The sequence below is a fragment of the Podarcis vaucheri genome, assembly GCF_965113315.1.
Source record: "Podarcis vaucheri genome assembly, chromosome: 4".
Taxonomy (NCBI): domain Eukaryota; kingdom Metazoa; phylum Chordata; class Lepidosauria; order Squamata; family Lacertidae; genus Podarcis; species Podarcis vaucheri.
Window position 1 is genome coordinate 4,751,570 of NC_138762.1, and position 25,791 is coordinate 4,777,360.

General features: G+C 47.7%; 1 protein-coding gene across 1 annotated transcript; it reads right to left on the minus strand.

Moving 5' to 3' along the window:
• Positions 1–11,412: 11,412 nt before the first annotated feature.
• Positions 11,413–25,446, minus strand: LOC309530313 (uncharacterized protein). The gene is made up of 6 exons (XM_082219128.1): positions 25,301–25,446; positions 23,564–24,056; positions 23,286–23,367; positions 22,919–23,001; positions 21,903–22,029; positions 11,413–14,527 (listed from the first exon to the last, which is right to left on the minus strand). Exons 2-6 carry the CDS (start codon positions 23,963–23,965, stop codon positions 12,513–12,515), a joined length of 2,709 nt encoding a protein of 902 aa, XP_082075254.1. The 5' UTR covers positions 23,966–24,056; positions 25,301–25,446; the 3' UTR covers positions 11,413–12,512.
• Positions 25,447–25,791: the final 345 nt, after the last annotated feature.

The window sequence follows — 25,791 nt, forward strand, 5'->3', positions numbered from 1 at the left end:
ACCTCCAGCCCGGAGTGACCCTGCCTGTGAGCCGCCTGTACTGTCTTACGGAGCCAGAGCGCTAAGCCTTGTAGGACTTCCGTTGCAAGAACCTGGAATGCTGGTTCATTTGGCCCTCTACCTCACCCACCGCCGCTCCAGTACTCTTCATTAAGAAGTGTGGGGAGCTTGCCATGATTACCAGGCCCTGGATAAGATTACCATCCCAGACCTGTATCCCTTGCCCCTTATTGCAGAGTTGCTGGAGAGGGTGCAAGGGGCGCAGATGTTCACCAATCTGCACCTTCGGGGAGCCTACAATTTGATTCGGATCCAAGCTGGGGATGAGTGGAAGACAGCATTTGGGACACGGTATGGGGAGTTTGAATACCTGGTAATGCCTTTCGGGTTGTGCAATGCGCCTGCCGTGTTCCAACGGTATATCAACCACGTGTTCCAGGACTTGCTAGACAAGTACATGGTGGTGTACTTAGATGACATTCTGATTTACTCCCACGACCCAACTTGCCACCAGGGTCATGTCCGATCCATGTTGCAGTGCTTGCGAGAGCAACGCCTGTATGCTAAGCTCAGCAAGTGAAAGTTCCACAAGCGGTCAGTGGACTTCCTCGGTCACCAACTCTCCACCTGATGGGGTGCAGATGGATCCCGGGAAGGTGGCAGCAGTTCAGAAGTGGGCGGCACCCCGGAAGCGCAAGGACCTACAGCAGTTCCTGGGGTTCGCCAACTATTACTGGACCTCCATTGTGGACTATGTTCATCGCGCCACCCCACTGACCCGACTGCTGTGCCCCAAGACACCGTTCTCCTGGGACAAGGAGGCAGAGGTGGCGTTTCAGGGGTTGAAAGCCTGTCTCCAGAGGGCGCCGCTTTTACAGCATCCTAATCCCTCTCATCCCTTCATGGTGGAGACCGACGCCTCCAGTACAGCTCTCGGTGCCGTCTTGTCCCAGTAGCATGGTCCTGATGCGGGGCTGTTACTCTGCGCCTACTATTCCTGCCAGCTTCTTCTGGCAGAGTGTAACTATACCGTGTGGGAGCGGGAACTACTGGCCATCAAGGTGGCCTTTGAGGTCTGGGGCCATCATCTTGAGGGGGCAAGACACCTGGTGGATGTGAGAACTGACCACCGGAATCTGGAGTACCTCCAGACTGGGTCGACCACTTGGCATTGGAGGAATTTGCTTACAACAATGCGGTGAACACCTCCACCCAGCAGACCCTGTTCCAGGCCACTTACGGTTACCATTTGCATTTGTTCCCGGACATGCTGCCAGCATCTGCAGTCCCCATGGTGACTGATTGGCTCCAGGAGCTCCAGTCTCAGCACCAACTATTGATGGAGCAACTGCACCACGCCAAGGATGCCTACAAGGCCCAGGCCGACCGCCGTCACCAAGTGGGACCGGAACTCCACATCGGCGAGCCATGGGGCTATATAAATTGTAATTGGACTCCGTTGGAATTGGGCAAGTGTATCCGGGCTGCAATTAGCTTTTTGGTCCCTTAGGATGGCGCGTTGGAAGATGGCCGACAATAACATCTCTCTGACCCACACGAGGTAATTTAGGGGCTGCTATGGGAAGTAGGCAGCCTTCCCTTCCCCCCAGGATGTGGTGGGATCCTGTCTTGCCAGCGGTGTTCACAATGCACCCCCTGATCCGAGAGATGGGGTGCCGAACACTTGGCACGAGCCCTCGGTGAAGTCAGCTCTTCCTGATGCCGATTCCAATTAGCGCGTGCTGTTTGCTTCAGCTCGGAATTATAATTGGAAACAGATGATTGGAAATGAGGCTGAAGCAAAAATATCAAGCAAAGCTCAACGATACGGCTGCTGAGTAATGGATCTCTGCGACCGGGAGCGACAGACGGATACGTAAATCTTTTGATGTGTCACCACCAAGAGACTGTATGTTTGGAATGAAGGGGGGGTGAAGGAAAAACTCTTTTTTCTTCTTTATATGATGTGACAAAAATAACCCTCCACACCAGAAAGAAAAAAGATTGTCGCGTTTTTTAAGAATCATAAGCAGGATTCTAAGAACTGTGGGGGAATGTGGAATACAAAAGGAGAGAAGACTGGTGAACGGTGAGGAATTTTTATGATGCAGTTAAAAAATGGCGTCTCTCCAAGACAGGCTGCCGGAGAAAGAAAGACGGGGGTGGGTGGGGAGAGAATCAGGAATGTTGGAAAGAGAAGGAGTGATGGAATTGAAAGTTTGACCTGACAGAGCCCCCTGATCTACTTGATTTATTTGGCTAGCCTGGAAAAATAAAGGACAAACCGAAGATTAATTTCGTTTACGGAAGTGTCGAACAGAGGCTGTCCTGGGCTGATATAGCTTCTGAAGAGAACCCACACAGAGACGCCAGCTTTCAGTCTGCTTGTGAGAATCATCAGAGATCGCAAAGAAAGGAATGTACGACTACAACAAGATGGAGAAAAAAGTAATAAAGGACTATCCAGATTGAAGTGGATAGAACTGATTAATTAATGCAGTAAAATAAGTGATGTCTGGACTTATCCGGAATTTTGGACTCGTGCGGAGCTTGATATATGGGTACCTTCAAAAATTTAAAATTTGGCTGTATGATTTGGAACCAATGTGTTACCGGAAAAATCCGAGGGCTCCCTTAGACAAAAAGCAAAGACACCAACCAGAGTAAATTGAAGCAAATCAGCAGCCTGTAGGCTTGGTCTTTATTGAAGAAAGACTGTCGCAAAAGGGTGCTCCCCTCACTAGTAGGTGAGAGGAAAGACCCAGAAAAATAGTGTGCAAGGTCTTATAAAAACTTTTGAAATTCCCCTCCTCTAGGTCAAGCCCACCCCCAGAAACATCATGCATACATTACAGAAAGGAGGGGTTGAGGGAGGAGTTGTGGTAACCTGAGTGTCTTGTCACCTGGCTGGTTCCTCCTTTCCCCCCTCCCCATGAGTCACTTCCAGGAGACAAAGGGGAGTTGGCAGTTTCCTGCCCCCAGAGGGAAGATCTGATCATTGTCCTTTGTTTCAGTCCATGCTGAATCCACTCCCATATGCAAGTTCTTTGTGATCTTGATTGTCTTCTGTCTGGGATCATCAGGGTTGGCATAGCAACTGGGCAGGGCTCCTGTGGATGTGCTGGTATGGTGAAGGGATTATGGCTGACCAGAACCAAGCCACCCCCCTTTGATAGTCCTTGTCATATGGAGTAAAATAAAAATGGAACAGTGCAAATCTGATGTATGGTTGATTTTTCTATGAATTTATAACAGAAAGGTGGCGTATGTAGTGTATGAGTGTGTGTGTTTGTGTGTGTGTGTGTGTGTGTGTGTGTGTGTGTGAAGTTTGTACAAACAGAATGATTGGGGTGGGGGGGTTTCCTGCTACAAATGTGATTTGAATAATGTGATGTGATCGCCCTGTTAATAAAAATTATTTTTTTAAAAAAGATAACAGAGAGGGGGGATTTTTGGCTTCAACTGCCAAAGGGTTTTCCCCCTCTTTTTGCTTGCTTGCTGGAAATAGGGTAAAGGCCTGTGGTGATTTCTTATGCACAGATATGGAAAAGCAGAACTAATCTTTACATGGACCTAGGAAGGGTTGTGCCCATGCTCATTGGTTTGATTTTGCTGCAGTATATGAATATGTAATTGTCAGAGCTGCCTCAGGTCCCAGCTCACAGAGGACCAACGCCAGTATCTCTTTATATACAAAAGTCTTTATTAAAGTTCATAATTAGTTTAACAACCGAGGCGTGCAGCTCTACGTCTGAATCCCTAGACCGCCGAAGCTCCGTCTGAGTCCCCTCCCCCTGTACACCAGTTCAAGACTCTCGCCTTGCTCCACCTTTTCCTCTGTTCCTTTCTCCTCTGGGTCCTCCTGCCCGCCGGGGTCTCACCCTTCCTGGACTCTTCGGACGCGGATTCCTCTGACTCCTCCCCCTGCTTCCGGCGGGCTTTGGGACCTGGTTCCCAATCCGGATTTTCTGCTGTCCCGCGCTCCTGCACATTTGAACTTGGCGCGCGCGCCCAGCCTCCCACTCTCCTCCTAACGGCTACACTGCTCCTGTCACTGCTTCCCCCTTCGGGGATGCCAGCTGGGCTCGACTCCTCCTCCCTGCTTGCCGGAGGAGACACTGACTCTGACCTATGGGACTCTTCCCCCCCACTACGCTCTGGTGGGGAAGCTGGCCCTGATTTCCAGCTACTGCTTTGGGAGTCTCCGCTGGCCCCCTGCTTCTGGCGTGTTCCCCCTGGGACCCCCCTTGCCCTGGCCATCGGCGCCCCCTTCTGGGAATCTTCTGATTCACTGGAGAGGCTTACGGAATCTCTTGGGTCGCTGTCATTCTGCCCTCCGCTGCCCTCAGATTCTTCCCCTTCGCTCTCCATTTCCTCTCTCCCCTGCGCCTCTGCTCCTGAGCCCCTGACAGTAATGTTTAATGGTGTTTGGAATAAGCTATATAAACCCAAAGCCCCCAGGGCTCATTGCCCAGTCACTGGAAACCATTCTACTGGGTCTTTATTGCTCAGCAATAAATTTTTACTTTCTTTTTCTCTATTTCTGTGTCTGTTGATTCTGTGTCTGTTGAGCATATCTTGAATGGGTAACAGGTATTCCTTATCTCCTTGCAACAGTTTCACCGATTCTCTCCATCCCACCTCCAATCTGCTTCATTGGTAAAGGACTTGGAAACCGCTTGGTCCCTGCCATAATCCCCCGAGGGAGGGATCACGTACACACAGAAAAGAACTTATTGATGGCAAATCACTGGGCAAGCTCTTTCCTCCAGGCCTGCCCGGGTGGCAGACTATGCAAAAAAAGGTCCTATTGTTTTCTTCTTGTAGGTGCTTAGAATGTGCTTTTCAATGCATATCCTGTATTTGCATGTTCCCCCCCACATACCCCATATGTTAATCATGTATAACCCTCCCCTTTTCTGATGTAGTGATGATGTTTTTCAAACTGTAGCTTGGGAGATGGCGGGAAGTTTTAAAAGTCCTTGTCACCCCATCCTCAGGGTTCAATCTCCTTTTGAACCTGTTGCGCAATAAACTCAGATCTTCAGCAATTTGCTCCGGTTGGTGGCTGGACTCCTTCTTTGTTCTGCAGGGACCCACGGGCTCTGCCCGATGAGCTAGGTGGCTGAGCAGACTCACACCTAGATTTCCCGTAACATTTGGTGCCCAACCAACGTGGGGCTTGCGGTTCTCCTGTATGGCTGACTGGGCCCCCCAAAATCATCAGCCAGCATGGGCCCCTTTGCCTGGGAAAATCCTTTTGGACCCCCGGCCATCTTCAGGGGTAGTAATCAGCTAGCCTTGAGGGGCCCAGCCAGGGAGCAAGGGAAGATCCAGCTGGCTTATTCATCAATCCTGGAATCACAACAGAAGATGTGTGAGTATAGGTTAAAATCCAGTGCACTGGTGGGAAAGGAGTGGTGATCTCCTGGCAACTGAATTCTCTGCTCTCTTATCTATCATTCTTCCTTACCTTTCTCTTGGTCTAGATTGTGAGAAAGACCTTGGACCACTGCTGAACTCGAGAAGGGAGTTCTGAGCTCTATCTCTTTATCTTAAAACCTCCAGCCAGCTGCACCAATTGAGAGCCCAAAAGTAAGACAGAGAGGACCAGCTTAAAAACCCACCTCACCGCAATGGGCTTCTCATTGAAAGCAAGGGGTTGGAGCTCTTTTTCTGAACTTCCAGCCAGCCACCCCATTAGGAACCTGAAAAAAAGACAAGAGAGGACCGGCTCAAAAACCCACCTCTCTGCAAACAGGTGTCCTATTGAAAGCAAGGGACTGGAAGGGACCGTCTTTCTATCCTTACCCCAGCCGCACCAGTCGAGTCACGTAACACGTGTATTGGGTGTGAGCCTGCTTCTGAAAGCAAGGGGGGTGTTCCAGATCAAAAAACTCTATCCAGGGGTCGCCTGAGCTGGCATCACACTGCTCTGGCATCCAGTAGGGTCCCTTTCTTAAGTTTGCAATGATAGGTAGGGGAGCTCTGGGGGAAAAACCAGATAGCTCAGGACTCGGGAGAAACCTTGTGATATTGTTAGCTAATGGAGGATAGAAGAAACAGTAGGAAAAACCCTTATATACCTTAATTGAAACCCTTACCTACCCCTCTTTCTGTTGGAAATTCAAGCCCGTCTCATGAGAAGCTGGCAGCAGTCCAGGCACCCTGCTTGATTCCCTGTTGACCTCCCTGGCTGCATTCCCCAGCAGACGCAGGCAAGGTCTCAATCGGCGATTCTTCTCAAACGTGAGAAGAACACACCCCTCTTTCCTGCCTCCCCCAGGCAGGGGAAAGAGATAGACAGAAACGTATTTACATGCTTTTATTTCTGTCTTTGCAGTGTTACAAAAAACATGACTGCTCTCTTCAAATTCCAGCAGTGTTGTGACTAAAACTTCCTGTACATCCTGTACAGCTCATATTACACTGTGAGGTAATTCCGGTGCTGCGCACTGTGAAATGACTGCCCCTCTGTTCCCACAGCAGTCCCAACATTCCCATCATGTTTACACTTCAAGCTAGGACTTTGCTTCATTATCGTAACACTTTCCCCTTTTTCTATCTTAGACACACGTGAATTAAGAAATGGGTATCCAAGCTTCAAAACATGAGCGGGCTCCCTCTAGGAGGAAGGCTTCACAGAAGCCATCCCAATCCCAGAGGGACCCTGACTCCCCTCTTGAATTTGTACTAACATACTGGAAATCAATACCAGGACATAGACTACTGTCCTACTACTTCCTACATTTGGCTTTTAGCACAAGGACCCAAGCCTCACACCCAAAAACATGGAAGAAATGTACCTTCAATTTCTTACCATAGAACAAAAAAGAGGGTGTGTCACCTACAACGGAGTTGTAAGAACGATTCAGAGTGAAGTTCCCTGTTTTCCAAGCTTCCACCCAGAAGCGTTGTGGTAAGCCTGAATCAAAAAGCATTTCCTCCACCGCTTCCTGGAGCGTTCTGTTCTGCCTTTCTGCCACCCCATTCTCCTGTGGTGAGTGCGAAATTGTCAGCCTGTGACGTATCCCTTTCTGGCGAAAGTAATTCTGCAACGCAGACCCAGTGAACTCCCCACCACGGCCTGATTGAAAACTGCAGACCCTCAGTGAGAACTGGAGTTCCACTGCAGGGACCCACTCCCTCAGCATGGTGGCAGCCTCCCCTTTTCCTTCAGAGGTATCACTCAGCTGTTTCTAGAGTAGTCATCTATCAGAGTCAAAGCATATTTAGACCCACCCAGACTTGCAACGGACATAGGGCCACAGATGTCTGCATGAACCAACTCAAAATGTTTTGGGGTTATCCTGTCAGACCTTTTGTTAGAGGGGCTTTTTCCTCTGGTGGCAGATGACAGAAACTATGACACCACAAGACCAGTGTTAAACCAAATGAAATGTTTTATTACAAAACAACAAACAACAAAGCTTCTGGGTGTTTTTCCTTGCAGGCAAATTCAAACTGCCACGCCCTAGATGGTGTGATGTGGCATCCCTGTCAGTTCCCTTGGGACCTTTTCTTGCCTTCCCACACCAGGCCATTCCCCTAATCTGGTTGCCTGGGGCAATGGCCTTGGAGGCATACTGAGCAGTTTCCTTGGGGCAATGTTTACACAGATGGGTCTCTGAGCCACAACGATAACAACGGCGTGTAACAACGGCATGTAGCAAAGTCCTTCACGGTGTCCTCTTTCAATGCCCCCTCCACTCTTGGAAGCAGGACAGCTTCGGCCGGCTCACCCCCGTCTGCCAACATTCTCCCTCATTTCATAGTCGACCTGAGACAAACTGGAACGTTAACTGGGCTGGGGCATTGCTTCAAGAGTTAAGCACAAGTTCTCATACCTCTTGTCTAAAGGAGCTCAGAAGAATTTAGACTTTTAACTCCTCTGGCAGGGGGTTGGACTCGATGGCCCTTGTGGTCTCTTCCAACTCTACGATTCTATGATTCTATTCTATGATTCTAACCACATTTAGCTGATATAATTTATTGAACACAGCTAGCATCTTTGTAATGCGTTCACAGATGCTGTCGCCAGGCCGTGGTTTCATCTCAAAAAGGCTTCTGGTGACCTGGATCTTGGCTCCCACTGTGGTTCGGTGGTGAACCCACTCCAGCGCCTGCCAAATCACCTGGGCATTCTCTAACCCTTCAACGTGGGGTAACTGTGAGGTGTCTATGCTCAGCACTAGCAATCCCATTGCTCTCTGGTCTTTCCTCAGCTCAGCAGCAGCTGCCACTATCGCAGGTGCAGCTGCACTGGCCGCTGCTGGGACCAGAGGAGCTTGAGTGCAGGCCCATAGACCCGTGGCTGTAAGCCAGGTCTTAGCTCTTTGGGACCATTCCTCCCATTTCTGCCCATCAAGTCTCTCAAATGTGACAGCGTAGGACTCCTGGACTTCAGCCATCTTCCCCTGGGGCTAGCTTACTCATGCCTCACACTGCAGTAGCTCCTTCCCCAGCAAGTTCCACTACCCTCAGGCAGGTCCTCCAGCTGGACTTGCTTCACACACAGGCACAACCACGCAGCTGACTCCACAACCTGTGAGATTTAATGTCCGGCACACTTCCACTGCGACTCAGTGCTTTTCCCGGTGTCTAGCAGAGTTTGTGAACATCGGTGTGGCCTGTGTGGAGAAAGCTCAGGCATGCAGAAAAAGACTCCGTACGCAGCTTCTTTCTAATCTAAGAAGCTTTATCGTACAGCGGCAAAATAAATCAGCAATACGGGAGAAAGAGCTGACATGCTGTCTCTCCCCTGCACAGCAAAACAGAAAGTAAAGTATTTCACATAATAAAGCGTACAAATCCCCTATGTGAACACACCCCCAGCGACAGGACATAACTTCCTGAGCTATTAACCCTATAAGCTCTGGGTCTCCTCACACCCCCTTTTGTCCTGTATCACTGGGGTGAATGTAAGCACTACCACTTACCCCAAACCGAACCCTTCACAAAACTCCCCGTTTTTGGAAGCTCAAATGTTTAGTGAATCCATCTGCCAGATTCTTCTGGCTCAGACAGTACTTCAGCTTCACTAAGCTGTCTGAACACTCTGACATACATTTTGGAAACATATGTCCAAATGTCTGGTTCTGAACTTAAACAGAAAGTAAAGTAGTTCACATAACAAAGTGTACAAGCCTCATATGTGAACACCCCCCCCCCAGCGACAGGATGTAACTTCCCAAGCTATTAACCCTCTAAGCTCTGGGTCTCCTACAGTATGATGTATCTAGGGGGTGGTTTTGGGCTACACCCCTTCTGTGATGTACCTCATTCAGCCCACATTTTACCAGCTTCCTCATATAAATATCACAGAGGACTTTTCAAAAGCTTTATTGAAACAAAGTTTGTAACTCCATTCCCCCCCCAAAAAAGGAGAACGTTAGAGGAGAGGTTTCAGATGGAGACAGGTTTAACATTGGTTAAAAAAGTGAAATGCCTGGGGGTAAATATGACTGCTAAGAATTTAAATTTATTTAAAGATAACTATGAGAAATGCTGGTTAGAGGTGAAAAAGGATCTTGAAATATGGTCAAATTTGAAGCTTTCCTTGCTTGGTCGAATTGCTGTTATAAAAATGAATGTATTGCCAAGAATGCTGTTTTTGTTTCAGTCACTGCAAATTTTGGACAAAATGGACTGTTTCAAGAAGTGGCAGAGTGACATATCTAGATTTGTCTGGCAGGGCAAGATGCCCAGAATAAAATTTAAGACATTAACTGATGCAAAGGATAGAGGTGGATTTGCCCTGCCAGACCTTAAACTCTACTATGAATCAGCAGCATTTTGCTGGCTGAAAGAATGGCTGCTTCTTGAGAACACAGACATTTTGGATTTAGAAGGTTTTGATAATGTTTTTGGGTGGCATGCATATTTGTGGTATGACAAGGTTAAAGCACATAAGGCAATTAAAACCCATATTGTCAGAAGAGCATTGTTTAATGTCTGGACAAGATATAAAGACTTACTTGAAAATAAAACCCCAAGGTGGCTGTCACCTATGGAAGCGAAGGCTCTGAAAAAACTCAATATGGAGCCAATTGGCCAAAATATTGGGAGATTCTGGAACAGGAGGGTGATAAATTGAAATTGCAGAGTTTTGAGAAGCTTAAGGATAAAGTGCGAGACTGACTTTATAATTTTTAAATAAGGGAGGCTTACAATTTGGATAAAAAAATTGGCTTCCAGGCAGAAAAATCAAAATTGGAAACAGAGCTACTAGAACCCAAAACTAAGATACTATCAAGAATGTATAACTTGCTGTTGAAATGGAATACTGAGGATGAAACGGTAAAATCTGTTATGATAAAATGGGCACAAGATGTTGGACATAACATTATGTTTGCTGACTGGGAACAGTTGTGGACCACAGGTATGAAATTCACGGCATGTAATGCCTTAAGAGAGAATATTATGAAAATGATATACAGGTGGTACATGACACCAGTCAAGCTTGCAAAAATCTATCATCTGCCCGATAATAAATGTTGGAAATGTAAAGAGACTGAAGGTACATTCTTTCACCTTTGGTGGACGTGCCCAAAGATTAAGGCTTTCTGGGAGATGATCTATAATGAAATGAAAAAGGTATTTAAATATACCTTTCTGAAGAAACCAGAGGCCTTTCTCCTGGGCATGGTCGGCCAATTGGTGCCAAAGAAGGATAGAACTTTCTTTATGTATGCTACAGCAGCAGCAAGAATACTCATCGCAAAGTATTGGAAGACACAAGACCTACCCACCTTGGAAGAATGGCAGATGAAAGTAATGGACTATATGGAATTGGCGGAAATGAATGGCAGAATCCGAGACCAGGGAGAGGAGTTGGTGGAAGAAGACTGGAAGAAATTTAAAGACTATTTACAGAAACACTATAAAATTATTGAATGTTAATGATGTTGAAATGAAATGAAGAGGTTTTAGCAATAAGGCAAAGGAATATGTAAAAATGGATTGATATTAGATGAAAATTTGAAGTTATAATATGTGAAGATAAAGAAATTAAGGGTAAATTAAGAGGGTATGGATTTGCTGAACTAATTATTAAATGGAATACAAAAAAGGGAGGTGTGAGGAAGTCATGAAAATAAGTAAATGAGTGGTAAGATAATAGAAAGAGGGATTTAGTTTTAACTACTTTTACTTTTCTTTGCTATATTTATCTTGTACTTTCTGTATTATTTTTTTTACTATTTTTGTAATTTTTTTTCTTGTTGGAAAATTTAATAAATATCATTTCTTTTAAAAAAGGAGAAAAGGAGAGATTTCTCTCGCTTGTCTTGTTTTTGAGAAAGACATGCTTTCATCCTGTATGTCTGTAATGTAAAATTTTCAGATGAAGGGCAAATAATTTTTAAAAAGCATAAATGAGGATCTTGGCAAGCTGGAACATGTGCAAAGGAATGTGATTTATGTCTTTATTTAATTTGTAAACCACCTAAACCTAGTGGTGCCGACTTGAATAAAATATTGGTGGGGGGCCAGGTAAGTCCTGCCTTGCACTATCAATCACATGATGCATGCACACCATTTGAATGGCAATGCCTATAATGGCAGCAACTTTTTAAAAAAGTAATATTTTGTGCCCGTAGTTCAATTTCTCAGCAGCTCCCCTTGCCCCGGAGAAAACTTTTAGCATTCCATCTCCTCTACCTGTGGCATTGTTCAGCAGTGGGGAAAGTGACCTCTTCACACCGGATGTCCATTTGGTATGGCCCTTTCCAGGTTTTTTCTTGCTCATTGTGTTTGTCTTTCATTTGTTCTCCTGTGTGTGTTGCCAGTAGAAGCCACAATTCTGTGGGTACTCTAGGTGGTGCAGAAAGCACCTAGAAGCTGACTAGAGGTTGAAGTGACGATCAAACTTCAGTTTTGCGCTCTATAAATTCCAATTAGGAGTACTGGGGGTGGTTCAGATTCTGGGGCAGTGCTTTTGGCCAGCAGAGGGTGTCAAAGGGCCAGTCTACTTTCCCTTTAAAGCAAACTTGGGTCTCCAGCTGCTTTTGGACTACAACTCCCATCATCCCTAGCTAGCAGGACCAATGGGGAGGGATGATGGGAACCGTAGTCCGGGAGTTGCTGGGGACCCAAGTTTGGGAAAGCCTACTTTAAAGCAACTTTTGTGTTTGGCCCGCAAAGATGGGACCTGTCCACATTTGTATTTTCTTGCATTTTGTTTTTCTCATGACCTTTGTGCAGTTTATAAAAATTTCTTAAAAGGGCAAATTGAAAGTGAAATTGTATGGCAAGCAGTGGAAGAAAAAAAGGTTGCATTTCAAAAAAAAAAACACAAAGAAAACCTGGGGGTGGCCTCCTCCAATATTTAAAAGGGGGGGACAAAGACCCCTTGGCATTTAGGAGTTGGCCGTATTCCCTACACCCACACGTCTCAGAATGCTTAGAACATAAAAACCACAACATAATAACACAAAACATCACATGTTAAAATAGTATTAGATGTTAATAAGAAAAAGGCCTGGTTAAAAAGGCGTGGATTAGCCTGGCTCCTAAAGCTGTATAATGGTTTTTCCGACCTTTGTATGGATTCTTTGATGGGAAGTGAGTTTAGAGCTAACAGTGAAGCTCTTTCCACATTCCACACACTGATAGGGTTTCTCCCCTGTATGAATTCTGTGATGGGAAGTGAGAGCGGACCTCTGATGGAAGCTCTTTCCACATTCCACACACTGATAGGGTTTCTCCCCTGTATGAATTCTTTGATGGGAAGTGAAATTGGAGCTCCTATTGAAGCTCTTTCCACATTCCACACACTGATAGGGTTTCTCCCCTGTATGAATTCTGTGATGGTAAGTGAGATCGGAGCTCTGACGGAAGCTCTTTCCACATTCCACACACTGATAGGGTTTCTCCCCTGTATGAATTCTTTGATGGGAAGTGAGATTGGAGCTCTGAGTGAAGCTCTTTCCACATTCCACACACTGATAGGGTTTCTCCCCTGTATGAATTCTTTGATGGGAAGTGAGATTGGAGCTCTGAGTGAAGCTCTTTCCACATTCCACACACTGATAGGGTTTCTCCCCTGTATGAATTCTGTGATGGTAAGTGAGAGAGGAGCTATCAGTGAAGCTCTTTCCACATTCCACACACTGATAGGGGTTCTCCCCTGTATGAATTCCATGATGGGAAGTGAGCTGGGAGCTGTGACTGAAGCTCTTTCCACATTCCATGCACTGATAGGGTTTCTCCCCTGTATGAATTTTTTGATGGGAAGTGAGAGCAGAGCTCTGACGGAAGCTCTTTCCACATTCCACACACTGATAGGGTTTCTCCCCTTTATGAATTCTGTGATGGTAAGTGAGATGGGCACTATTCCTGCAGCTCTTTCCACATTCCACACACTGATAGGGTTTCTCCCCTGTATGAATTCTTTGATGCTTAGTGAGAAGGACACTCTGACTGAAGCTCTTTCCACATTCCACACACTGATAGGGTTTCTCCCCTTTATGAATTCTCTGGTGCTTAGTGAGAAGGACACTCTGACTGAAGCTCTTTCCACATTCCACACACTGATAGGGTTTCTCCCCTGTATGAATTATTTGATGGGAAGTGAGATGGGCACTCTTCCTGAAGCTCTTTCCGCATTCCACACACTGATAGGGTTTCTCCCCTGTATGAATTCTGTGATGAGAAGCAAGAGAAGAGCTATGAGTGAAGCTCTTTCCACATTCCACACACTGATAGGGGTTCTCCCCTGTATGAATTCCATGATGGGAAGTGAGATGGGAGCTGTGACTGAAGCTCTTTCCACATTCCATGCACTGATACGGTTGCTCCCCTGTATGAATTCTGTGATGGGAAGTGAGAGAGGAGCTTTTCCTGAAGCTCTTACCACATTCCACACACTGATAGGGTTTCTCCCCTGTATGAATTCTGTGATGAGAAGCGAGAGAAGAGCTATGAGTGAAGCTCTTTCCACATTCCACACACTGATAGGGTTTCTCCCCTGTATGAATTCTGTGATGAGAAGCGAGAGAAGAGCTATGAGTGAAGCTCTTTCCACATTCCACACACTGATAGGGTTTCTCACCTGTATGAATTCTTTGATGGGAAGTGAGATGGGAGCTGTGACTGAAGCTCTTTCCACATTCCATGCACTGATAGGGTGTCTCCCCTGTATGAATTTTGTGATGGGAAGTGAGAGACGAGCTTTTTCTGAAGCTCTTTCCACATTCCACACACTGATAGGGTTTCTCCCCTGTATGAATTCTTTGATGGGAAGTGAGATTGGAGCTCTGAGTGAAGCTCTTTCCACATTCCACACACTGATAGGGTTTCTCCCCTGTATGAATTCTTTGATGGTAAGTGAGAATGGAGCTCTTCCTGAAGCTCTTTCCACATTCCATGCACTGATAGACTTTCTTTCCAATGATATTTTGTTGATGGGAAGTAGAATGGGAGCTCTGACTACAGCTTTCTCCACACTCCAAATTTTTGTGTGGCTTCTCCTCTCTGGGGATTTTGTCGTGGTCACCTTTGTTCTCGATTTCCAATTCATCACCATCTGAAATGGAAACAAAAAGGGATTAGAGCCTCAGGAACAAATGGAGAAGATCTGAAGGGAGTTGGGTGTGTGTTCATTACCTGTGTTGTTTGTCATTAACCAACATATTTATTATGAGATTCTGATGTGTTGTTGAATGTTGCTTTGTTTGATATAAAGTAGTGGTCAAAATTGTGGAAGACTTTTGGGAAAAAGTGTAGTTCTTCTTTTGGAGTAATATTATAAATTTATATATCAATGGAAAGATAATTTCATCAAGAATGCAATCAAGAATGCAATCCAACAAAGTTTGTTCAATTACCTATATTTTATCAAACCTTATAGCCAAATAACCAGAAAAAGGAAGTGCAACTTGCTTTGGTTGACTTTTGTCAGTGTCTTTTGTGATTGCTATCAAGTTGGTCATTTAGTGAGGTTGAAAAACATAATCAAATTAAAGAAATGGCACAAAGAGTTGACTGGTCACCCCGAAAGTGATGTAAAATTGTGCTATTAAGTGAACAAGGCTACAGTTATGAAGAAATTAGATGAAAAATTGGGAAAAACTAAACCAAAGCTGGCAATTGAAGAATGGAGAGACTGTGCCTACAAGACAGAAGAAAATCATCTGGGTGTATACAAGATGACATGGCGCAATGTAATGTGAAGTTGAGTGCAAGTCTGGTCTAAATGTTAGAATTCTAAGGAAAAAACCATTGTTATCTCTCCAACAAAGGTGGAAAAGATGAAACCCATGTTAACTGTACAGCGGAACAATGGGACAGTGTTATTTGGAGCGATGAAACCCAAATCTCCTTGCTTGGTAGTGATGGCATGAAATATGCGAGGAGAAGAATCAGAGAAGATTTACATCCTACTTGCATTACACCGACTGTGAAACACCCAGACAGTGTGCTGATCTGGGGTTGTATGGCAGCCAAAGGTGTGGGCAGAATTTGCGTCATTAATGGGAATATAAATGCGGGAAAATGCATAAACGAAATACATGAGCCCAAACTGAAGTGTTCCGCAGGTGATCTTTTCCCAGATACTGAACCATTTATATATATATGTGTGTGTGTGTGTGTGTGTGTGTGTGTGTATATATTCTATTTCAACAGGATTCAGCTCCATGTCATGTTGCTGCTATGTGCAAAAGGTGCTTTCAAGATAATGATATATCACTGCTGGAATGGCCTGGGAATAGCCCACACTTCAACCCAATCAGAAATATATGGAGCCGACTAAAGAAACTTGTTATACAGAAGCAACCCAGCAATAAAGCTCTATTAACAGAGGCAATAATTCAGTCTTGGTTTCCCATTATTACAGCTGCAGAACTAAAGACTTGGTTCACTTCAAGTGAAGGCGTTGTAAGGCCGTAATTAAAGCTAAAGGTTACCAATGGTTACCAAAGGTTTCACGTTTTTTCTTTATGACTGCTGTTCCAATAAATACTCCTTCATAAAAGTCATTGCATTACTTTCTTCATTAAATTATCTTTCCATTGCTATATAATTTTATGGTATTACTCCACACAAAAGTGGTGTTATGAGCCACCAAACCTCAGAAATACACTTTTCACAAAAGGTTTCCACAATTTCGGCCACTAGGAGAAGTTGTTCATTTTAAAGTTAATGTTCTTTATATATGGGATCAGATTATGTTTCATGATTATATGTGTGTTGGAAGCCGCCCAGAGTGGCTGGGGCAACCCAGCCGGATAGGCAGGGTATAAATAAAAATTATTATTATTACTAAAGTGGTACCTTGATTTAAGAACCGTCCTCTTCTGGAAAAGATTAAGTTTGTAAACCGAGGTACCACTGTATCATCATCATCATCATCATCATGACTGCTGCTGTTGCTGCTTGTGTGAGTGCTGGGAGGACCGCTCCCTCTCCAACCAACTTCATCTGGCCTAGGGGGTGGAGCCTGCACTCATCGCCACAGCTTAAGAGGCCTCCGGGACATTACTGCTGCTGCTGCTCTGGTGAGTGCTGGGTGGGCGGCTCCCTTTCCTGCCAACTCCATCTGGCCTAGGGGGGCAGGGCCTGCACTCACCACCACAGCATAAGAGGCCTGAGAGAGGGCTCCGGGACATTTGCCGACGTGGGGATCCAGGGCACAGTCCTTCAATGGCTGTGCTCGTTTCTCTCCGGTCGGGGACAGAGGGTGGCGCTTGGGGGGGAATTGTCATCGCGCCACTCCTTGGTGTGTGGAGTGCCTCAGGGTGCGATTCTCTCCCCGATGCTTTTTAACATCTTTATGCGCCCCCTCGCCCAGCTTGTCCGGGGTTTTGGGCTGGGTTGCCATCAGTATGCCGATGACACCCAACTCTATCTGTTGATGGATGGCCATCCTAACTCGGCCCCAGACACACTGACCAGATGTTTGGAAGCTGTGGCTGGATGGTTACGTGGGAGCCGGTTGAAGCTAAATCCTTCGAAGACAGAGGTCCTGTGGCTGGGACGGAGCGATATGGGATTGAGGGGGCAACTCCCGTCTCTTGCGGGGGTGCAATTAGTGCCAGCATCATCCGTGAAGAGTTTGGGTGTAATCTTCGATACCTCCCTCTCTATGGAGGCGCAGATTGGAGCTATAACAAAGGCGGCATTTTTCCATCTCCCTCAAGCTAAGCAGTTGGCCCCTTATCTCTCTCGCCCTGACCTAGCCACTGTGATCCACGCGACGGTCACTTCCAGACTGGATTATTGTAACTCGCTCTACGTGGGGATGCCCTTGAGACTGACCCAGAAACTCCAGTGGGTGCAGAATGCAGCGGCGAGACTCCTTATGGGGTATTCACTGCGAGATCACATTCATCCGGTACTATACCAGCTGCACTGGCTTCCAGTGGAGTACAGGATCAGGTTTAAGGTGCTGGTTTTAACCTTTAAAGCCCTATACGGCCTAGGACCCTCCTACCTACGGGACCGCCTCTCCTGGTATGTCCCACAGAGGAACCTACGGTCTGCAAATAAAAACATCCTGAAGATCCCAGGCCACAGAGAGGTCAGGCTGGCCTCAACTAGAGCCAGGGCTTTCTCGGCCACGGCGCCAATCTGGTGGAACGCTCTGTCACAAGAGACTAGGGCCCTGCGGGACCTGACATCTTTCCGCAGGGCCTGCAAGACAGAGTTGTTCCGCCAGGCCTTTGGTCAGGGCGCAGCCTGACTCCCCTCCTCTGGCAATCTGCACAAAATTTTGCTTGATGGTTGCCATTAATTTGATTTTAATTTGATTTAATTAATTTTATAATGAATGTTTTAGAATGTTGAGCTATTTTGATTGTTGTTAGCCGCCCTGAGCCCAGCTTTGGCTGGGGAGGGCGGGATATAAATAATTTTTTATTATTATTATTATTATTATTATTATTATTATTATTACTGCTGCTGCTGCTTTTGTGAGTGCTGGGAAGACCGCTCCCTCTCCTGCCAACACCATCTGGCCTAGGGGGCGGGGCCTGCACTTACCACTACAGTTTAGAGGCCTGAGCAGCTACCTGCAGCAAGGGACAAAATGGTTTTAAATGTTTTAAGAGCTTTGAATTTGCAGCACTTTAAATGGTGGTTGTTTTTTATAATATTATATTATTTCATTATTTTATTTTTGCTTGGGGTGGGATAAGCATTTAGTCAGGGTGGGGAGTAGTTTAATTTGAGCGCTATTGTTTCTTGCTTTGGTTTTATTATTATTATTATTCTGTTAAGTTATTATATAGTTTGTATTTTGCTTTTTAAGGGGTAGGGTCATGGCTGCCTGGGAATGGGCCTCAGCCAATAGATTGGGTGGGGCAGGTTCCACGGGGGGGGGGGGGATGTATGGGGACACCCAATCTCAGTGATCACGGGCAGGAGGAGGAGTTATGCTAAGACCAGACCATGTCATTACCGAGGAGGCAGGTTTAGTCGTTGTCTGAGGACTATCCCTGCCTCCAGGTCTGGTCAGTAATCAGCAAGGGATACCCACATGAACTGAAAGTGTTGCTATGCAATGCCAGGTCAATTATGAATAAAACCTCTGCCATCCACGACCTGATTGTGGATGGAGGATTTGACCTGGCATGTGTAACAGAGACTTGGTTGGATGAAGCAGATGGGCCTGTCCTTGCCGCTGCTTGTCCACCAGGTTTCTCTTACGCACAGCAACCCAGGTCATATGGGCGGGGAGGGGGGGTTGCAGTGATTTTTAGGAAGTCAATAGTCTGCACCAGGCGTCCTATTGGGAAGACCCAGTTTTCTGAGTGCATGTTCTGGAAGTTGGGCAATAGGGGCAGTACAGGATTCCTTTTGGTGTACCGACCTCCCCGCTGCACCAAGGATTCCCGGCCTGAGCTGCTTCAGGTTGTGGCGGATGTTCTCCTGGAGACACCTAGCTTGGTCGTCCTAGGGGATTTTAACATCCATGCCGACACGACCTTACAAGGGGCCGCTCGGGACTTCGTGGAAAGCATGGCCTCCATGGGGCTGTCCCTGAATAAGTTTGGCCCAACTCATAGCCGCGGACATGCCTTAGACTTGGTGTTTACCTCTACGGGTGTTGGTGATCTGACATTAACTAAAAGCGAAACAAAAGAAGTGCCATGGTCAGATCACTTCCTGGTGCAACTGGACTTCTCCGCAACCCTTCCCCTCTGCAGGGAGGTGGGACTGATTCGGATGGTCTGCCCCCACCACTGAATGGATCCAATTGGCTTCCAGAGAGTGGTAGGGGATGTTTTATCCCAAGTTAATGGCCTTTCAGCAGATTCCCTGGTGGCACGCTGGAATGCAGAGTTAACCAGGGCTATGCACTGTCTGGCTCCGAAGCGCTCTCTCCGATTGCATGGAGCCCGGACAGCCCCGTGGTTTCCCCCGGAGCTGAGGGTGATGAAACAATCGATGAGACGGCTAGAGCGCCGGTGGCGGAAAACTCATTGTGAATCAGACCGGACACGGGCTAGAGCTCAACGCCGAGCCTACCAAGTGGCAATGGCGACGGCGAAGAGGGTCTTCTTCGCTGCCTCCATTGCATCTGCAGAAAACAGCAGAAGGAGACTTTTTCAGGTGGTTCGGAATCTATCGGAACCACCTGCACCACCGGGGCCTGGTAGGGACCCCAAGATCTCCTGCAATGCTTTTGCAAAGTTTTTTGCAGATAAAGTTGCTCAGATTCAGAAGGAGGTAGATTGCACAGTGGGAGCAGGGCCAGGGCGGGAGAGTGCTAGAGTTCTGTCTGGTCCTGTTACATAGGATCAATTCCAATCTGTTACCTCCAAGGATGTGGACAGGCTGCTTGGACAGGTGAAACCGACCACTGTCTCCTTGATCCTTGCCCATCCTGGCTTATAAAAGCTAGTCGGGAAGGGCTGGGCGATGGGCTCTGCAGGGTGGTGAATGCTTCCCTCTGTGAAGGAGCCTTCCCAGACCCGCTGAAAGAGGCGGTCATTAAACCACTTCTTAAAAAAACATTTTTAGACCCGGCCAATTTGGCCAACTATCGCCCAGTCTCAAATCTGCCATTCTTGGGCAAGGTGATTGAGTGGGTGGTTGCTGAACAACTCCAAGCATGCCTGGAGGAAGCGGACCATTTGGATCCCTTCCAATCGGGATTCAGGCCTCATCATGGGACTGAAACTGCCTTGGTCGCGCTGGTTGATGATCTCCGGTGGGCTAGGGACAAAGATGAGAGCTGTTTCCTAGTTCTGCTGGATCTCTCAGCGGCCTTTGACACCATCGACCATAACATCCTTCTGGACCATCTAGAGGGGCTGGGAGCTGGGGGCACTGTCATACAGTGGTTCCGCTCCTTCCTCCTGGGCCATGTCCAGAAAGTGGTGGTGGGGGATGAGTGTTCAGACCCCTGGGCTCTCACTTGTGGGGTGCCTCAGGGTTCCATCCTCTCCCCCATGCTTTTTAATAGCTACATGAAGCCGCTGGGAGAGATCATCAGGGGGTTTGGGCTGGGTTTTCATCAGTATGCAGATGACACCCAGCTCTACCTCTCCTTTAAATCAGAACCAGTGAAGGCGGTGAAGGTCCTGTGTGAGTGCCTGGAGGCGGTTGGATGATGGATGGCGGCTAACAGATTGAGGTTGAATCCTGACAAGACAGAAGTACTGTTTTTGGGGGACAGGGAGTGGGTTGGTGTGGGGGATTCCCTGGTTTTGAATGGGGCAACTGTGCCCCTGAAGAACCAGGTGCGCAGCCTGGGAGTCATTTTGGACTTACAGCTGTCCATGGAGGTGCAGGTTAACTCTGTGTCCAGGGCAGCTGTCTACCAACTCCACCTGGTACGCAGGCTAAGACCCTACCTGCCCGCGAACTGTCTCGCCAGAGTGGTGCATGCTCTAGTTATCTCATGCTTGGACTACTGCAACGCGCTCTACGCGGGGCTACCTTTGAAGGTGACCCGGAAACTGCAATTAATCCAGAATGCGGCAGCTAGACTGGTGATTGGGAGTGGCCGCCGGGACCACATAACACCAGTTCTGAGAGATCTGCATTGGCTCCCAGTACGTTTCTGAGCACGATTCAACGTGTTGGTGCTGATCTTTAAAGCCCTAAACAGCCTCAGTCCAATATACCTGAAGGAGCGTCTCCACCCCCATCGTTCAGCCCGGACACTGAGATCCAGCGCCGAGGGCCTTCTGGCGGTTCCCTCATTGCGAGAAGTGAGGCTACAGGGAACCAAACAGAGGGCCTTCTTGGTAGTGGCGCCCGCCCTGTGGAACGCCCTACCATCAGATGTCAAAGAGATAAACAATTACCTGACATTCAGAAGACATCTTAAGACAGCCCTGTTCAGGGAAGTTTTTAATGTGTGATATTTTAGTGTATTTTTGGTTTCTATGGAAGCCGCCCAGAGTGGCTGGGGAAACTCAGCCAGATGGGCGGGGTATAAATAATAAATTATTATTATTATTATCCAATGTCAGTCGTCTCTTTGGTCAACCCAAGACTGACAGGAGCAAAAACAAAAACAGAAAACCTGAAGCTACTTATCTTTCCTAACAATTCTGAAGCTAAAATAAAAAAATTCCTTCCAGTAGCACCTTAAAGACCAACTAAGTTAGTTCTTGGTATGAGCTTTCGTGTGCATGCACACTTAAAGCTCATACCAAGAACTAACTTAGTTGGTCTTTAAGGTGCTACTGGAAGGAATTTTTTTAATTCTGAAGCTGACATTTAAGATGGCCTGGGCAGTTGAAAGCAGCCCAATCGTGGTAGAAAAAGGAATAATTTGAGGAAGATTGTTCAAAGAAAAAACTGTAAGTTAATTTTTATTGTGGGGGTGTTAGGTTCCCAGGTGTTATAGGGGCCACTATTGAGCTCTGTGAAAATATATGAGGTTGGTCCATAGACGTATTTTTTGAATTTCCAGGCAGATATGACAATCCCACAGGGAGCCTTACCAAGAGAGGCCACGATCCCACGATTCTCCTCCATGACGTCCTTATGCAGAGCTCTCTGGTCAGGATCCAGCAACGCCCACTCCTCGTCCGTGAAACGAACAGCAACATCTTCAAAGCACACTGGACCCTAAGAGAAAAAGGGAAATGTCCTCCCCTGAGACAGCAGAAATATGATCTGCTCCACAATGCTCTGTTGTTTCCTTCCTGTTAATTGCAGTGTTGTTTCAATAGGATTGCTTTGCTGCACATTTTATTTATGGATGCTTATTTTATTCTGCATTTTAATTATGGGTATTTGTCTTTGTGCAAATAGGTGGTACTCCACCTTGTGTTTTCCAAGTCACTCTGCCTACCCAAACATTATAGTTTCCTCAATGGACGGATCCACTTTCTCCTCTCCTCGTGAGCTATTCTGGGAAGGTTCCCTCCCAATGCCCTAGAGCCAAATTCAAGGGGTTCATGGGAGCATGGAGAGGGGGAGGATTGAGGGGCAGGCCCCATTTTTCATCTGATGGGGCTGGTTAGGTGAACCCAGGCCACTATTTGTTCTCGTTTGTCCACTGCTTAGAAAACAATTTTAGCATTCAGTAATTAATTAAAATAAGCCTATTTTCGTCTCCTGGCTCTGAGAGACAAGCAGGGAAGGTGGCTTCTGGCAGAAGGAGAGGGAGCCACCGGTGGCTCCTCCTTCTCCTGACTCACCTCAGCCTATCGACCTTCCTCTCCCACTCGCCTCCTTCCTCTTCTGCCTCTGATTCTGCACTGCATTCTGCCACAGAGTCTCCCAGCTCACTAAGCCCTGTTTCCCCTTCAGCTTCTGACACCTCCTCTTCCCAGGCTTCTCCCTCTTCTCCCTCTGACCGCCCATCCTTCCTCCACCTCCACTCCTTCGGCTCTGAGCCATCTTCCCTTCCTGGTTGCCCGGCTGCTTCCTCCCACCATTCCTCTGTGCCCAACCAGTCCATGACATTGCTCCATCCCTCGGCCTCTGTCCCCACAAGGCAGCTTCCCCTGACCTGATCTGGATCCACAGCCACTGCTTCCTTTCTGTCCCCATGAGAAGAAGGATCAGGAGGTCTTGCCGGCATCATTCTGTCACCTGCAAGATAAAAAAGGTAAGCAGGACGCCAGGAGTGCCTGCTTCTCTCACAGGTGAAACAGGGCATCTCTAACTACAGATGGGCCTTTGAGAAGGACTTACCTGCTGAGAGTATTTGGGAGTTTGTGCCCATTTCGTATCTTTGTTGTGAAAAAATACATCTCCCCTCTTCTGGACCCTTGTTCCCAACTGTCTCCCCCCCAAAAAAGATGAAAAGAACCCTCAGATGAGTTGGGAAACCAACAGAATGAGACCAAACAGAGAAAAGCCACCTTCCTCCTTACCCAGTGGCCTCTCTCTGGTGTCCAACGGAGGCCTCTGTGCCTCACAGGAATCCAGGTCCATTTCTGCAAAGAGATCCTTTCCCTGAGAAAGAAACAAGGATTCAAAACAGAGAATGGGGAGAAATACTAGAAAGAGAAAGACAAAGACTTGAAGGATGTGAGATCTCATTCCATGGATGCTTTCCCAGAAAAAGGATGGGCCATCAGCAGACCATTATGGGATGTTCTCCGTCCTCTTTGGAGCCCCTTGGGAGTATCCAGAGGAAAGTCTCTCTCACCTGCTTCCTCTCCTCTGCCTGACTCAGGAGGAAACCTTCGGCCAGGGCCACCGCCTGGGAACTGGTCTCCGCTCCACACTCCCTCACCCAGCTCTCCATCTCCAGGGGAAGGACAGCCAGGAACTGCTCCAAGATCACCAGGTCCAGCATCTCCGCTTTCGTGTGCCTTTCTGGCTTCAGCCACTGATGGTCAAGGTGGTAGAGTCGGCTGCAAACCTCTCGCGGTCCTTTGGCCTCCTGGCAGCAGAACTGCCTCAACTGCTGGCTCTGCACCTCTGAGCGGAGGGTGTCCTCCTCACCCAGGATCTTCTGCACTGGGTTTTCCCAGAAACCCCCACTGCTCCCAGTTTGGTTGGCATGGCCTCTTCCTGTTCCAGGGCCAGCTGAGTCTTGCTCATCCATCTGTGCTCTCAGGAAGCCTCTGAGAGATCGGAAGGAACCCTTTGGTCTTCTGCCAAGTTCTGTCCGTCTAAATGAGAAGCTCTAGCAAATCCTACAAAGCAAATACATTGTTCTGTTACAGAATTTGTAGGACAGGGGGAGAAATGGTTCCCTGAGCAAGCATGGATGAGTCTTGCTGGGAACCAGGGCTGGACTGCACCAGATCCCAGACCATGAGCTATCTTTTTGAAAGGAAAGAGGAGGAGGAAGAGGAGAAGAAATAAGTCTCTAGCCTTCTAGCAATGCAGAATGTGAAGGCAACTGAAGGGATTTCTGAGAGATGAATCAATCTCGTTTCTCCACCCTTCCAGTCAATTGATGACATCGGAACCTACTGACAAAGGAGTCGTTTCTATCTTGTGAAAAATGGATGCTTGGTTCTAGTGGGGGTCCTCAGGAGTTGCCCCCCACACCTACACCCACTGCGCTGCTTCTGTCTCCTTTTCTTGCACTTGGACTCTCTGCCACTCTCAGAATAGACTTCTGGGGCGGGGTCCCTTTTTCTTTGCTCTGAGGGCCAGGTATGTATCTGGCCAACCCCCTGAGGGCCAAGTGGGCAGGGCCAAAGACATCTCCCTTGAAATTTAGGAGCGTAATTTTTTATTCTTTTATTATTATTATTATTATTATTATTATTATTATTATTATTATTATTAACGCACACACAGCCACTGATGCCAAGGTCCCTGGAGGCCCAGGGAGTAGCAGCGCCCATTTCCGGCTGCTTTGCCAGCAACAATCCCTTTGGGAGAGAGAGGATGTGGTCCTGGGATGCCCTGCTCTGGGTGCGAGGGGATTGCTGCAGTGGCCTCCGTGGGGAGCTGCCCTGGGAGACACTGGGAAACTGGTCCCCAATGCAGCAGCCAGACTCTGGGCTGGGATCCCTCTCTTTATTCCTGGCCTCTCTTTCCTACTTTTCCTTCCTCCCTCCCCGTTGGTTTTTTTTTTTTTTTGGGGGGGGGGCTAGTCCACCTCCCTGTCCAGCTTTGGAAAACCATTTGCACATGTTTCCTCTGTTGTGCAATGAGGCTGAGCGAATTCACACAGAGTTAAAGTCCCAGGGACTTCTTTGTTTAAAGAAGGGAGATTTCGGGGCAGTCAGGGATCCTCTGATCTGCAGGAAGGAGAGCGTGGCAGACCTGGCCCCTCCCTGGCAGGACCCTCTCCTCCCTGACTCGGGGTCCCCCCCCCCCATGAGCAGATCAGGCCCCCCAGGCACCCTCCCCTGCCCCAGCCCTGGGACCCCCCCCCCGTCTCCCTACTGCACCCTTGGGGGGGGAGAGAGAGGAGACTCACCCTTAGCTGTCAACCTTCCCTTTTTTGCGGGAAATTCCCTTATTCCAGCGCCCTTTCCCGCTGCTTCCTGCTGCTATCCCGGATTGGGAGACGGGTGAGGCTGCTGGTCCCTTATTTTCACATCTGAAAGTTGACAGCTATGGACTCACCAGATCCCGGGAGGGGAGGCGAGGCAGCCCTTGCAGGAGAGACCCCAAAGCAAGGGAAGGACTGGGGAGGGAGGGGCCTTGGCTCTGGAGGACCTGGCCCCCCCCCTGCTTCCTGGCCTCTCTAGGAAGGCAGCTCAGTTCCCTTTAACCCTTGCCAAGCCGAGTCCCTCCAGCTCAGCCCTCTCTCAGATTCTTATTATTTCTTATGGATTTAGGGGGGCAGCTGATCCCCCCGGCTACGCCACTGCCCAGATATCCTTTTGGGGGTGAGGCTCTTGGCTGGACTCTGAGCATCTCCCTCCCTTGGCCAGAAACCAGAGGAAGAGCTTGCAGGGAAAAGGG